Raw genomic sequence first — 16,982 nt, 5'->3', positions numbered from 1 at the left:
ATAAAGGTGGCAGCTGTTTAATTCATTATTTAAATAAACAAGTTGAAATATTACAACCTAAATCTGGTCTAATAATTCATACTTTTCTGTAAGTTGTGTGTCGCCAATGAAGTGTCCCATTTTTTCCCCATTTTAGTTTATAATAATAATATTAAGGGATATAAAACCCAAAAATGTTCTTTTGTGATTCAGACAGAGCAGACCACACCCCCCCCAATTTACTTCTATTATCAAATTTGCTTTGAACCCATGATATTCTGTGTTGAAGAGATACCTAGCTAGGCATCTGGAGCTATATAGTGCTCCAGTAATAGGCCGGCCCCTAAGCATACACCCCTGCTTTTAAATAAAAGATACCAAGAGAACGAAGAAAATTTGATAATAAAAACAAAATGTATGCTAACCTGATAAAGGTATTTCTTTCTTGACACGGTGAGTTCACGGATCATCTAATTACTATTGGGAATATCAGTCCTGCCCAGCAGGAGGCGGCAAAGAGCACCACAGCAAAGCTGTGAAATATCACCTCCCTTCCCTCCCACCTTAGTCATTCGACCAAAGTAAAAGAAGAGATAGGAAGCAACAAGGTGCAGAGGTGCCTGAGGTTTATAACATGACTAATACCTGTCTTAGAAAAAGAGGGCGGGCCGTGGACTCACCTTGTCAAGAAAGAAAGAAATTTATCAGGTAAGCATAGATTTCCTTTTCTTTCTAATGACACGGTGAGTCCGCACATCATCTAATTACTATTGGGAATCAATACCCAAGCCAGAGGACACAGACGATAAGGGAGGGACAGACAGGGAACCTAAACAGAAGGCACCACTGCTTGAAAAACCTTTCTCCCAAAAGAAGCCTCAGCCAAGGCAAAAGTATCAAATTTATAGAATTTTGAAAAATTGTGTATAAAGGACCAAGTTGCAGCCTTGCAAATCTGTTCCACCGACGTTTCCAGGAAGAGGAAACAGCCCTCGTAGAACAAGCCGTGACCCTCTCAGGAGGCTGCTGTCCAGCAGTTTCATAGGCCAAGTGAATGATACTCTTCAGCCACAAAGAAAAAGAAGTAGCCGTAGCTTTCTGCCCCTTACGTTTCCCAAAGAAAACCACAAGCAGAGCAGAAGACTGATGAAAATCCTTAGTCGCCTGTAAATAGAATTTTAACGCACGCACCACGTCTAGGTTGTGCAGCAGACGTTCCTTATGAGAAGATGAATTAGGACATAAAGAAGGAACAACAATCTCCTGATTAATGTTTCGATCCGAAACCACCTTAGGGAGAAACCCTAACTTAGTATGTAAAACTACCTTATCTGAATGAAAAATAAGGTAAGACGAATCAAACTGTAATGCTGAGAGCTCAGAAACTCAATAAGCAGAAGAAATAGCAACAAGAAACAATACCTTCCAAGATAACAATTTAATATCTAAGAAGCGCATAGGCTCAAACGGAGCCTGCTGAAGAACTTTAAGAAGGTTAAGTCTCCAGGGAGGAGTAACAGGTTTAAACACAGGTCTGATTCTGACCAAGGCCTGACAGAAGGATTGCACATCTGGTACATCTGCCAGATTTTTATGTAACAAAAAAGACAAGGCAGATATTTGACCTTTCAAAGACCTTGCTAATAAACCCTTCTCCAAACCCTCTTGGAGAAAAGACAAAATTCTTGTAGTAAATCTTCCTGGTAACAGGCTTACGAGCCTGAATCATGGTCTCAATGACCTACTCAGAAAAATGACGCTTAGATAAAACTAAGCATTCAATCTCCAAGCAGTCAGCTTCAGAGAAACTAGATTTGAGTGAAAGAAGGGCCTTTGAAGTAGAAGGTCCTTCCTCAGTGGAAGTCTCCAAGGAGGAAGAAATTACATCTCCACTAGGTCTGCATACTAGATCCTGCGAGGACGTCGGAGCAATGATGATCACCGACGCCCTCTCCTGCTTAATTCGAGCAATGACCCGAGGAAGGAGATCGAACGGAGGAAATAGGTATGCAAGACTGAATTTCCAAGGGACCGCCAGAGCATCTATCAGTACAGCCTGAGGATCCCTTGACCTCGACCCGTACCTCGGGAGCTTGGCATTCTGACGAGATGCCATGAGATCCAGTTCCGGATGTCCCCATTTGAGAATCAAGCTGGAAAACCCTTCCGGATGGAGTTCCCACTCCCCCGGGTTAAAAGTCTGTCTGCTCATAAAATCAATTTCCCAACTGTCTACTCCTGGAATGTGGATTGCAGCAATTGTGGGTCTCCACACACTGCATAATTTTGGCTACCTCTGTCATGGCAAAGGAACTCTGATTTCCTCCCTGATGGTTGATGTAAGCCTGTTGTCCAATTGGAACTTGATAAACAGAGCCGAAGATAACTGAAGCCAGGCCAGGAGAGCATTGAAGATTGCCCTCAGCTCCAGAATGTTTATGGGGAGAACAGAGTCCATGTCCCCTGAGCCTTTAGAGAGCCCCAGACTGCTCCCCATACCAGCAAGCTGGAGTCCGTTGTCACAATCACCCAGGTGGGTCGGCAAAAGCAGGTTCCCTGAGAGAGATGATCCTGAGACAACCACCAAGGAAGAGAATCTCTTGTCGCCTGATCCAGATGTAATTGCGGAGACAGATCCACATAATCCCCGTTCCACTGCCTGAGCATTCATAACTGCAGAGGTCTGAGGTGGAAACGGGCAAACGGAATGATGTCCATGGCAGCTACCATCAGACCGATCACCTCCATACATTGAGCCACTGACGGCCGAGGAGAGGACTGAAGCGCCAGACAAGATTCGAAAATCTTTGATTATCTGACCTCTGGCAGAAATATTTTCATTGATAGAGAATCTATTATGGTTCCCAAGAACACTACCCTTTTAGCTGGAATTAAGGAACTCTTTCCCAAATTCACCTTCCATCCGTGAGAGCGCAGGAAGGATAACAACATCTCTGTGTGGGAGTTTGCTTGTTGAATGGATGGCACTTGAACCAGAATGTCGTCCAGATAAGGTGCCACTGCAATTCCCCCACAACCTGAGCATCGCCAACAGGGATCCCAGGACTTTTGAAAAAATCCTGGGAGCTCTGGCAAGGCCGAATGGAAGCGCCACAAACTGGAAGTGTTTGTCAAGAAATGTGAACCTCAGAAACTTGAGATGATCCCTGTGTATGGGAACATGCAGGTAGACATCCTTTTAATCTACTGTTGTCATAAATTGACCCTTTTGAACTAAGGGAAGAATGGAATGAATAGTTTCCATCTTTAAGGATGGTTTTGAGATCTAAAATTGGTCTGAACGTTCCCTCTTTTTTGGGAACCACAAACAGATTGGAGTAAAATCGCAGACCCTGTTCCTGCATTGGAACAGGAACTATCACTCCTAGGTCGGAAAGGTCCCGCACACACAGTAAGAACGCCTCTCTTTTTATCTGGTCTACAGGTAATCTTGAGAGCAGAAACCTGCCCCTGGGAGGAAAGGTCTTGAACTCTAGTTTATATCCCAGGGACACTATGTCCACTGCCCAGGGATCCTGAACATCCTGAACCTAAGCCTGAGCGAAGAAGGAAAGTCTGCCCCCCACCAGATCCGGTCCCGGATCGGGGGCAGACCCTTCATGCTGACTTTGAGTCATTAAGGGGCTTCGTAAATTGCTTTCCCTTGTTCCAAGACTGGTTGGACCTCCAGGAAGTCTTGGAATGTTCCTACTTGGTAGAGGGAGAAGAAGGCTTACCCTTGAAGTTTCGAAAGGAACAAAAATTTCTCTGATGTCCCTTCTGCTTATTCCTCTTATCCTGAGGGAGGAAATGACCCTTTCCTCCCGTAATGTCAGAAATAATTTCAGCCAATCCCGGCTTAAACAAGGTCTTACCCTTGTAAGGAATCGCCAAAGGCTTATATATGACACATCCGCAGACCAGAATTTCAACCATAAGGCTCTGCGAGCCAGCAGGCAAACCCAGAAATGTTTGCTCCCAGCTTGATAACCTGTAGGGAAGAATCTGTAATAAAGGAATTGGCCAACTTAAGGGCCTTGATCCTATCCTGGATCTCTTCAAGGGGAGTGTCTGTCTGAATAGAATCAGACAACGCATCAAACCAGTATGCCGCCGTACTAATGACGGTAGCAATATACACCGCAGGTTGCCATTGTAAACCCTGGTGTACATACATCTTTTTGAGCAACCCCTCCAACTTCTTATCCATAGGATCTTTAAAGGAACAACTATCCTCTGGGAATGGGAATAGTAGTTCTCTTAGCTAAAGTGGAAATTGCCCCTTCTACCTTGGGGACCGCCTGCCAAGACTCCTTGATAGAGTCAGCAATAGGAAACATCTTCTTAAAAATAGAGGCTAGAGAAAAAGGGATACCCGGTCTCTCCCATTCCCTAGCAATAATCTCGGTAGCCCTATCTGGTACAGGAAAAACCACCACCATGGAAGGTACATCAAAATACTTGTTAAGTTTACTAGACTTCTTAGGATTGACTACGGCAGTGGTGTCAGAGTCGTCCATGGTAGCTAAGACCTCCTTAAGTAACAAACGGAGGTGTTCCAGCTTAAACCTGAAGGTTACAACTTCAACATCAGAAGAAGGAATTACACTGTCTGAGTCTGAGATTTCACCCTCAGATGCTACCGAAGAATCCTCCTCCTTAGATTTCTGGGAGGGAACATTCGGAATAGCCATGACTGTGTCAGAAACCTTGTTCACTAATTCTTTACATTTCCTCTTGCACTTTCCCTGCAGCATGGGAAAAGCAGGCAACACATCAGATACCGCAGAAGACATAAGGGAATTAATGTCTTGCAAAGTAACTCCAGACAGAGCTTGAGAGGAAGCGCAGGGCACTGCATGTGTGGACGATAGCATTTTGGACACTTGAGGAGAAAGTTGCGGAATATATTGAACATTGTCAGAAGACTCCTGGACAGCATCCGCCTTAGACAATGTTGGCTCAGAAAAAATTCTATCCCTGTAATTTAAAGTTCTCTCAATACATGAGGAACAGAAAGGGATAAGTGGTTCCACATTAGCATCAAAACATAAAAAACAAGAAGCACTTTGCATGGCCTCTTGGTCTATCTTAACTCACAATTTATTAATTTAGAATAAATAAACTCATAATTGAGGATGAAATAAACACACCAAAAAAAAAAATTGCTGTCTCTTTAAACATAACTTTTTTATTTTTGCTGGCAAAAAATAATTAAACTGTTACAATATACTCCGGACATCCTCTACACCTTAGTTTAGCTTTGCTGAGGTGCCTACCTTCCTTGCTGCCACCGGAGAGTATATTCTTATAGCAGAGGTCCGGATTCAGCCTAAGCAATGATTTTGACAGATCTGAGGCTGTTCTCCCGCATCACCGTAGCGCAGCGTACAAGTACTCTTTTAGCTTGCTATCCGCAATACCGCTGTCTCTCCGTAACACCGGAAGTGAAGGGGAAAAAGGTGCGCAACAGAGACTAGCCGCCTCAGCTAGCTCCGCCCATCGTGGGCGTATCTAAAATTAACCTCCTGGTCAGCAAAATGTCCCTTAAATAACGCCACCGGGAGTAAGTGAAACACATCCCATACATTGAGCCACAATCTCCTCGTCCCCAGTGCCTGCCATGACTGTCATCCATAACATAATCCCCTAATTCGAAAGGAGAATGTCTATTGTGTCCCATAATAAAATGAAAGTGCCAAAGTTTTCCTGTATCAAAGAAAAAATAAAATCAGCACTTACCTTCAGAAATCTGCCAGGCAGCAAGGCAGCTCACTGGGTTTGAGAGGCTTGTTCCCTCACATGGACCTGTGGAAGACAAACAAAGACTCAGTAATTTTACTCAAGCTTTCAAAGTTAGGGCAGCATTTAATACATGAGATGCGCAGTGAGTATTGTACCCCACAAGTTCCCATTGCTTAAAAGCCACCAATGCTCTACTGAAGAAACTGACTACGGCTACACTCTAGGACAAAGCAACACAATCTTGCTCTGCTGAAAAATAACAAAATCTTGCTTGAAGAATCTTCTTTTAAAACTTTCAAACACCTAAACTTTACTGCCTCCTTGCTCTTAACGTAGGCAAAGAGAATGACTGGGGTTGGAGAGAAGGGAGGTGATATTTAACAGCTTTGATGTGGTGCTCTTTGCTGTCTCCTGCTGGGCAGGAGTGATATTCCCAATAGTAATTAGGTGATCCGTGGACTCACCGTGTCATTAGAAAGTAAATTAGAAAGTTGTTTAAAATTGTATGTTCTATCTCAATCATGAACTTGTATCCCTTTAATGAGATAACTTTTTGTATTTATTTCTTTTTAATTGTTGTTTTTGATTCTCAATATTTTAGTTTTTTGTTATAAGTGATCTTTTCTCCCTTTGACTTCTGATATTTTAAGCAATTTCAAAGTGTCTTCACAATGAGTTTATACAAAAACAACATCTGTGCATAATGTTTTGAGGAGTCTTCCCAACAGTGTAGTCCTTCTCCTCACACTTAAACAACATCCTTGTGAAGGTTCCCAGTGCCACCTAACTAAAGGATGTACTAAGAGTCACTCACCGTCTAGAGTAAATATAAAGAGCACTGTATCTGTTTCTGAGAGTGATGGGAGAACGCTCTTTACAAAATCTTCATGGGAGACGGCAAACTCTGGGCCCTAGAAATAAAGAACTGTAATAAATATGTCTGCTGTAACCTCCATAGAGACCTGGTACATTAGCATTTTTTGTACTTTAGCACTGAGGTCAAGACAGTAACCAAGAAGGGTTTTATTAATCGTTTTGTAATTAGCCACCGGAATGTACCGTATCATGAGTCAAACAAAACTAGTGATTCAGGAGAATGGATAACAAGTCAAGCACAAAATCAGACAAATGTTACAAAAGAGAGCATGTAATACCCACCCAGCAGATGGTTTATAAGCTAATGAGTATGGTGACTAAACCACATGTGTACCTATGCACCCCCCCCCCCCCCAGGAGCCAGGCAAATAATAACTGGCAGACAATAAGTAGTCAGACGCCCAGGCTAGTACACAGAAATTCCATCAGCTTGTTATACCCCTAGAGAAGCACAAAAGCAGCCATGACTAGTAACCTTTAATTCTCTTACATGGCAACAGCAGCAGGGGGTTCCCTCATACCCATAAGGAGGCTCGAAGTTAGACAAGGCATCCAGTTATACTGAGCACATACAAGAAAGATAAATTGCTGCCAGACAAATAAGACTCACCCAGGCTACTGCCAATTACATACTGACCACCCAACCAGCAAATTTCTGCTCAGTAACCCAACTGATCATTCTATTAACCCTTTATAAGTAGACATCATATGACATTTTATAAACATGGTGTAAGTCTTTCTCTGACTGCTGGAGACAATGAATCTTCCAGACAAGCAGTGGTGCTGATAGCTCCAGTAATGGGCATCTATTCATCCTTGTTTGTGTACAAGGACTACTTACCTCGGATGTGAGGTCTCCTTCCTTGTTTTCCATAGTCTGGTACCCTCCACTGATAAATCCGCGGACGTCTCTCCAATCTATCACACAAATTAAAGACACAATCAGAGTCAAGTGGGAGCAGTGGCTGTGAGTCCGTTAAAGTATGGGCCCAGTAGCAGTGGTGGTTCCTGTGACCCCTGAAGTTACGAAGAGTGGCCATTCTCTCACTCATTCATGTGCTTTAATTTTCTAACTCATTCTCCCACTTTCATTCTCTCACTCCAACTTTCATTCTCTCACTCATTTTAACACTTTCCTTCTCTCACTCATTCTCCCACTTTCGTTATCTCTCACTCATTCTCCCACTTTCATTCTCTCACTCATTCTCCCACTTTCATTCTCTAACTTACATGTACACATTTATTCTCTCACTCATTTGTACAATTTAATTCTCTCACTCATTTGTGCACTTTATTTAACTTATTCACATACTTTTATTATCTCCTTATTTCACACTTTTTCCTTCTCACTCATTCACACACTTTCATTCTTTCACCAATACACACACTTTTATTATCTTTCTCATTCACACACTTATTTTCTCACTCATTCACACACTTTCATTCTCTCACTCATTCACACACTTTTATCTCATACATTCACACACTGTTATTCTCTCACTCATTCACATCCTTTCATTCTCTTGCTCATTCACAGACTGCCATTCACTTACTCATTTACAAAATGTCATTCTCTCACACATTCACACTCTTTCATGCTCTCAACCACACACTGTCATTCTTTCACTATTTCATAAGCTTTCATTGTCTTAATCATTTACACACCTTCATTCTATTGTTAATTCACAAACTGGTATTCTCTCACCTATTCACACACTGTCATTCACTCATTCACACACTTTCATTCTCTCACCTATTCACACACTCACTCATTCACACACTTTCATTCTCTCACAAATTCAAACAATTTCTTTCTCTCCGCCATTCACACACAGTCATTCTCTGAATCATTCACAGGCTTTCATTCCCTTGCTCTTTCTTCCACAGGCTTTCATTCTCTCGTCTTGTCACACATGTTCATTATCTGAGGTCAGTAGCAGAATAAAAAAGTACACGTTGCACAGGTAAACATTTCTGAGAAAATAAAGGTATAACAATACTTTACAGCTTTGACATAGATTTCACTTCAGTATTTTGTGACAAACCCTATTGACACCTTTACTGACATGATAACATTAATAGCATTTCTCAGTAAAAAACTGATAGAGTCAGCAAAACTGGTTCCCCTAATCTACTCTGTGCCAACCCCACTGCCCCTCCCAAAAACAAACCCTCCAGCTGTTTCACTGGTGTTTAGTTGTTTGTGAAGCTGCAGGTGTGACATAGCTCACATTAAGGTAAAGGGAGGCCCTAAATACTCTACATGCTGGCACATAGCTGGTGTCAAGTACACCCCAGGCTACCAGATGCTTGACAGGAGACTTAAAGGGACATGAAACACATTTTTTTATTTCATGATTAAAGAACATGCTATTTTAAACAACTTTCTAATATACTTCTGTTATCTATTTTGCTTCATTCTCTTGATATCCTTTGCGGAAAAGCATATCTAAATTGGCTCAGTAGCTGCTGATTGGTGGCTGCACATAGATGCCTTGTGTGATTGGATCACCAGTGTGCTTTGCTATTTCTTCAAAAAAGGATACATAAAGAAGGAAGCAAATTAGATAATCTAAGTACATTGGAACGTTGTTTAACACTGAATCCTCTTCCTGAATCATGAAACAACATTTTTGGCTTTAAAGTCCCTTTAAAGGGAGAGTAAAGTCAAAAATAAACTTTCATGATTAATATAGAGCATGTGATTTATAAGCATTTTCCAATTTACTTTGATTATCTAATTTGCTTTGTTCTCTTGGAATCCTTTTTGGAAAAGAATACCTAGGTAGGCTCATGAACAGCAATGTTCTACTGGGAGCTAGCAGCTGATTGGTGGCTGCATAAATATATATACATAATAACAGCAATAGAAGGGGATGTAAAGTTCCCGTAATGTTACACTGGTCACAGTAAATTTGATTTTTAAACACCCAGTGAGTGCAAGTCTTTATTGTTGTTATCAGGTATACCACTAGCACCCTGGCAGACAATGGAAAGTGAGAGTGCACATCTTGGCTATATTGTATATATACAGGTGGCCCTCGTTTTACAACGGTTCAATTTACCCCGTTTCAGAATAACAACCTTTTTTCCAGTCATGTGACTGCATTGAGAAGCAGTGCATTTATTAAAATAGCCAGTAGGTGGAGCTGTCTGCTTGTGTTGCAGCAAAGTCAAGCAAGCAGTGTCAGAGAGGGCTGTTTTGCCTAGTATAGTGAACAGTCCTTTAGTTGTGGAAGAGCAGCATACTATGGTGGGCAGTCCTTCAGTCATGGAAGAGGGGCATACAAGTCAGGGACTGAGGCAGATGTTGGTGGTAGGAGACTCTATTATTAGGAAGGTTGATAGGGTAATTTGTCATCCAGACCCTTTACATAGAACAGTTTGCTGTCTTCCAGGGGCTCGTGTTAGGCATATTGTGGAGCATATTGATAGATTGTTAGAGGGATATGGGTCTGATCCTGCAGTCATGGTGCATATTGGTACTAATGAAGGAATCAGCGGGAGATGGAGAGTCCTAAAAAATGACTCCAGGGAGTTAGGTAGCAAGCTTAAAGCAAGGACCTCCAAAGTAATATTTTCTGAGATATTACCAGTGCCGTGTGCTAACTCAGTAAGGCAGAAGGAGCTAAGGTCTGTTAATTCATGGTTAAAAACATGGTGTAAAAATGAGGGGTTTTACTTTTTAGAGCACTGGGCTGATTTTTCACTAGGGTACAATTTGTACAGTAAGGATGGATTGCACCTGAATGACATGGGTGTAGGTGTGTTGGGGGAAAGGATGGTAGCACGTTTAGAGAACATTTTAAACTAGGCAAAGGGGGGGGGGTCAGTTAGAACAAAATAGAACAGAGAGATCAGTCTGTGAATATGTCACTCCTATAATATCTAAAGGAAGGGATGACTTAAGAAATGTCACATTAGAAAGTATAGGGGAAAGCACACCAAGTAGCAGCAGAAAGCACATGAAAATTAAATGTATGACAACAAATGCAAGAAGCATGACAGGTAAAATGGGGGAGCTGACGCTCTTAGTTGCAGAAGAGGACTATGATGTTATCAGTATAACTGAAACTTGGTGGGATGATTCACATGACTGGGCAGTTAACTTAGAGGGGTATACTTTATTTAGGAGGGACTGGAATAATAAAAGGGGTGGAGGAATCTGCATGTATATTAAACCTAACCTTAAACCTACAATAAGAGAAGATATTTATGATACAAGTGACAATGTAGAGACCCTGTGGGTTGAAATAAAGAGTGGGGGGAAAAATCCTAATTTTTTTTTACTAGGAACATGCTACAAGCCCCCCAACATTAGTGACCTGGATGAAACTCAACTACTAATTCAAATAGGTAAGGCTGCTAATAACAGCGCTGTAATTATGGGAGATTTGAACTACCCTGATATAAACTGGGCCAATGAAACTAGTAATTCAGCTAAGGGGGTTAGATTTTTAAATGTTCTCAGGGATAACCTCTCGTCACAATTAATAGAGGAGCCGACTAGGAGTAACGCTATATTGGATGTAGAGCTATCAAACAATACAGATATAATATCAAACATAGAAGTCAAAGAACATTTGGGTAACAGTGATCATAACATGGTCACATTTGAAATCTCTTTTTCATAAGCAGTGTCTTAAAGGTTTAACTAAGACTTTTAATTTAAAGAAAGCAAAATTCAACGATTTAAGGAAATCATTAAATAATATAAATTGGGACTATGGCCCCAATTTATCAAGGTCTGTCGGACCTGATCCGAAAGTGCGGATCAGGTCCGACAGACCTCACTGAATACAGCGAGCAATACTATTCAGCATTGCACGAGCAGCTCACAAGAGCTGCTGGTGCAACGCCGCCCCCTGCAGACTCGCGACCAATAGGCCGCCAGCAGGGGGGTGTCAATCAACCCGATCGTACTCGATCGGGTTGATTTCCGGCGATGTCTGTCCGCCTGCTCAGAGCAGGCGGACATGTTATGGAGCAGCGGTCTTTGTGACCGCTGCTTCTTAACTGCTGTTTCTGGCGAGCCTGCAGGCTTGCCAGAAACACGGGGTATCAAACTCCATTCGGAGCTTGATAAATATGCCCCAATGTATTCTCTAATAAAAATACAAAGGATAAATGGTTAATATTTAAAAATTTGTTAAATAAATATACATATCAACACATACCATATGGTTATAAAAATAAAAATAAAAAAACAAATCCGTTATGGCTAAATAAAAATGTGTTAAGAAAAATTAGGAAAAAACGTAGGGCATTTAAATTATTAAAAGAAAATAGTACAGACTCAGCATACAATATTTATAAGGAATGTAACAAAACATGCAAAAAAGCAATGAAATTAGCCAAAATTGAAAATGAAAAATTAATTGCAAAGGATTCTAAGTCTAACCCTAAAAGGTTCTTTAAGTACATAAATAGCAAAAAATCTAAGAAGGACAATATAGGTGCATTTAAATGCGTGGACGGTAGCATGATAAATAATGACAGGGAGAAGGCTGAGGTACTAAACCAGTTTTTTTCTTCAGTATACACAAGAGAGGAACCATTGGATGATATTTTGGAACTAAATAGAACATGCCAGTCCATATCATTAACTGGGTTATGTTTAGAGGATATCAGGAAAAAACTGGATAATATTAAGGTAAATAAAACTCCAGGCCCAGATGGAATACACCCAAGGGTGTTAAGGGAATTTAGCACTGTTATAGACAAACCTATACTCTTAATTTTTCAAGACTCATTATCCTCAGGCATGGTACCCAAGGATTGGCGTAAAGCTGATGTGGTGCCACTCTTCAAAAAGGGAAGAAGGGATGATCCAGGAAACTATAGACCAGTTAGTCTGACATCAATAGTGGGGAAGATATTTGAAGGGATTATATTGATGAGCATATTCGTGTAAACAATATTATGAGTTCTAATCAGCATGGTTTTATGAGAAATAGATCATGTCAAACTAGTCTAATTAGATTCTATGAGGAAGTAAGTAAAAATATAGATAAAGGGGAATCAGTTGATGTGATATACTTAGATTTTGCAAAGGCATTTGATACAGTACCACATGAGAGATTAATGCACAAAATTAAGGGACTGGGAATAGCTGAAAATGTTAGCTCATGGATAAATAACTGGATAAAAGATAGGGAGCAACGAGTAGTAGTAAATGGATCATACTCAGATTGGACAAAGGTAATCAGTGGCGTCCCCCAGGGATCAGTACTGGGCCCTGTTCTTTTTAATATTTTTATAAATGACTTGGAGCAAGGATTAAATAGCGACATCTCTATTTTTGCAGATGATACTATAATTATTCTTCTTCTTTATTTATAAAGCGCCAACAGATTCCGCAGCACTGTTCATAGGTAACAAAGATAAAAGGACAGTACAATATGAGACACCAGACAAAATTTAACAAACAAATACAGGAGGAATTGGGAGCCCTGATCCCGTGGGAACTTACAATCTAAATGGGTAGGAGGGTGAGAAACAGGAGGTGGGGACTGCAAAGGTGGGAATGATGTTAGTGTGAAGTTAGATGAGGGCAACAATTAGGCAAGTGGAATTCATTAGTTACTGATTTGGTTATAGGCTTCCCTGAACAAGAAGCCTAAGTTAAGTAAGGTCATTAGGTCAGAGCAGGACAAACTCTCATTACAAAGGGATTTGCAAAAATTAGAACTATGGGCAAGTAAATGAAAAATGAGATTTAATACGGAAAAATGCAAGGTTCTACATTTTGGAAGTAAAAATAAGCAGGCAACGTATTTTTTAAATGGGACAAGACTTATCCAAACACAGGAGGAAAGGGATTTGGGAGTAGTAATAGATAACAAGCTAAAGATGGGTGCACAATGCAGGGCAGTGGCTTCAAAGGCTAATAAGATACTAGCATGAATTAAAAGAGGCATTGATTCAAGGGAGGAAAGCATAATTCTGTCACTATATAAAGCCCTGGTAAGACCTCACCTTGAGTTTGGAGTGCAGTTCTGGGGACCGATCGCTAAAAAAGATATTGCAGAACTAAAAAAAGTTCAGAGAAGGGCCACAAAGCTAATTAGGGGATTGGAGAAATTAACCTATGAGGAGAGGCTAGCCAAACTGGGTCTGTTTTCTTTAGAAAAAAGGCGCTTGAGAGGTGACATGATTACTTTATATAAATATATTCAAGGTTCATATACAGAGATGGCAGAAGCTATGTTTATTCCAAGAAAATTGTTTCTGACAAGAGGTCATAAATTAAGGTTGGAGGAAATGAGATTTAATCTCCTGCAATGGAAACATTTTTTCACTGTAAGAGCAATACAATTGTGGAACTCATTACCAAAGGAGGTAGTGAATGCCAATACCATAGATACATTTAAAAATAGTCTGGATACATTTCTGTATATAAACAAAATTCATGGATATGATTGCTAGTATTAAATGGGTCACCTTTTAGTGGGGTTATTTAAGATTAACTGGAGCTTTCTGTAAGTATTTTGGATTTGTATAGGTTGAACTTGATGGACTTCAGTCTTTTTTCAACCTTATCTACTATGTTACTATGTTAAGCTGAAATAAATCAGTTTAACCATACCTGAGCTATCGAGCAGATTTCAAAGGAACAAGATCTTCCTGTCTATAAATCAGTCCAGATTGGAATGCATAGAAAGAACTGTTTGCAGAAAAATGCAAGTAAAGTCTGTGTTGTGTGATTATTTTAATTAGGTTTATAATGCTGTTTAGCAAATGTTTTTGTTCATTTGACTTAGTTTAATTAAATATTCTGTGTTGTGTGATTATTTGATACAGTTTATAATGATGTTTAGCATTTAAAGTCTTCATTTCAAAGCTTTAAAAATAATGTATTAGGTGTTACTTATGACAATTTTGAGAGGGGCCTGGAACCTAACTCTTTCACTTCCCATTGACATACATTATAAACTGGGTTTCAATTTACAACAATTTCGATTTACAACCATTCCTTCTGGAACCTAACCCTGGCGTAAACTGAGGGCTACCTGTACATACATGTCATTTGCTGCTCCTCCAACAAAGGATACTAAGAGAAAAAGCAAATATGATAGTAGAAGTAAAATGGAAAGAAATGTATGTGCCCTGTCTTTATCTTGTCATAGCTCCTTTAACTGGGGGCACTGAGAAAAGCTTGAACAGCAGATAAATGATTCATTCAGCGTTACTTGGGCATATAAGGTGGTGAGCAGATAAATGACTTATAGACAGAGTGCTGCTGGTGTTGTGATTACACTGATGCATTCAGCGTTACTTGTGCATATAAGGTGGCGAGCAGATAAATTACCTATAGACAGAGTGTGGCTGGTGTTGTGATTACACTGATGCATTCAGCATTACTTGTGCATATAAGGTGGTGAGCAGATAAATTACCTATAGACAGAGTGCTGCTGGTGTTGTTATTACACTGATGCATTCAGCGTTACTTGTGCATATAAGGTTGTGAGCAGATTAATGACCTATATATGGAGTGCTGCTGGTGTTGTTATTACACTGATGCATTCAGCATTACTTGTGCATATAAGCTGGTGAGAAGATAAATGACCTATAGACAGAGTGCGTCTGGTGTTGTGATCACACTGATGCATTCAGCATTACTTTTGCATATAAGGTGGTGAGCAGATAAATGACTTATAGACAAAGTGTGGCTGGTGTTGTGATTACACTGATGCATTCAGCATTACTTGGGCATATAAGGTGGTGAGCAGATAAATGACCTATAGACGGAGTGTGGCTGGTGTTGAGATTACACTGATGCATTCAGCATTACTTGGGCATATAAGGTGGTGAGCAGATAAATGACCTATAGACGGAGTGCGTCTGGTGTTGAGATTACACTGATGAATTTAACATTACTTGTGCATATAAGGTGGTGAGCAGATAAATGACCTATAGACAGAGTGCGGCTGGTGTGATTACACTGATGCATTCAGCATTACTTGGGCATATAAGGTGGTGAGCAGATAAATTACCTATAGAATGAGTGACGCTGGTGTTGTGATTACACTGATGCATTCATCATTATTTGGGCATATAAGGTGGTGAGTAGATAAATTACCTATAGACGGAGTGTAGCTGGTGTTGTGAATACACTGATGCATTCAGCATTACTTGTGCATATAAGTTGGTGAGCAGATAAATTAACTATAGATGGAGTGCGGCTGGTTTTGTGATTACACTGATTCTGTTAGGTTCTGTCTCTACCTCTCTCTGACAGTTACACCCACTCCTCCCTATTGGTTGAGACTCTGTTAAAACACCTGTTCACAAATCTTCAGTGCTTAGTATTGAAGATTGGTTACCTAACCTTTGGATTACAAAGCCAGCTCCCTGCCTTGTTGAGGCTTACTAACTTTTCATTTGTTTCATACCTAGGAATTGCTTCAAATTCTGGACAACTCTAATCAGTATCACCTTTTCACGGAGTCTCCGCTCTCACATTAAAGCCAAGCATCTGTGGGGTAATCCTAGCTAAATTTTATGATACGAACTGTTTACCTATTAATTCTCTCTTAAATACAGCCTGTAATTACTTACAAGTCAAGATTCTACCTGCCGCTGCAATTCCGCAGCTCCTATGTTCCACGATTCTACACACAGCTGCCTGTCAGTAAGATTCAGTGACTCCGCTCAACCGTGACGTCACATCCTCCACTCTCCTCACAGACGCTCCTCCAGCTCAGCACGACCGGAGCTCTACTAACGCTCTCAACCGCCTGAAGTCTCAGTAAGGTACTGGTAATACTTACCTGCTCATCGCTCACTGTTGTCATAAGCCTCTTCTATACACTATAAGGGTTACTAATTCTATATTACATGAACTCTCTTCCAAGTGCCTGCACTTACCTTACTAAATACCGGTCATTATAAGAATCAAGCTACTTGTTGCCAAATTCTACTCTGTGCTTAATTCCTCCAGTCATCATTCATTCAAAGCTTAACTTCATATATGTATTGAGAGTTTTCCTCTCCTTTACCTATTCTGAGTAAAATCACCTAGCTAAGGGAATTCCTTTCTCCCATAAGGTTTCCAATTGCTGGGTGAGACATTTCTATATTACAATCTTGGTACTGCAGTTGTGTTCCACCCTCAAAATTCTCAGTACCATATATACCCTAATAGATTCATACAGCATTACTTGTGCATATAAGGCGGTGAGCAGATTAAGGACCAATAGATGGAGTGCAGCTGGTGTTGCGATTACACTGATGCATTCAGCATTACTTGTGCATATAAGGTGGTGAGCAGATAAATGACCTACAGACGGAGTGCGGCTGGTGTTGTGATTACACTGATACATTCAGCATTACTTGTGCATATAAGGTAGTGAGCAGATAAATTAACTATAGATGGAGTG

The 16,982-nt window shown here is 40.5% G+C and overlaps 1 protein-coding gene across 8 annotated transcripts in view; it reads right to left on the bottom strand.

The window, feature by feature from the left end:
* GCKR (glucokinase regulator) overlaps nucleotides 1-16,982 on the bottom strand; it is a 326,754-nt gene that overhangs the window by 113,116 nt on the left and 196,656 nt on the right. For all 8 annotated transcript variants that reach the window (XM_053709432.1, XM_053709430.1, XM_053709438.1 and 5 more), the window contains exons 14-15: nucleotides 7,442-7,518; nucleotides 6,539-6,635 (exon numbers count right to left, since the gene is read on the bottom strand). In XM_053709432.1, the coding sequence (XP_053565407.1) occupies nucleotides 6,539-6,635; nucleotides 7,442-7,518 (174 nt within the window). The remainder of the gene's footprint in view (nucleotides 1-6,538; nucleotides 6,636-7,441; nucleotides 7,519-16,982) is intronic.

This window comes from Bombina bombina, chromosome 4 (genome assembly GCF_027579735.1).
Source record: "Bombina bombina isolate aBomBom1 chromosome 4, aBomBom1.pri, whole genome shotgun sequence".
Lineage (NCBI taxonomy): Eukaryota > Metazoa > Chordata > Amphibia > Anura > Bombinatoridae > Bombina > Bombina bombina.
This window is presented reverse-complemented; position numbering and strand designations above follow the sequence as displayed.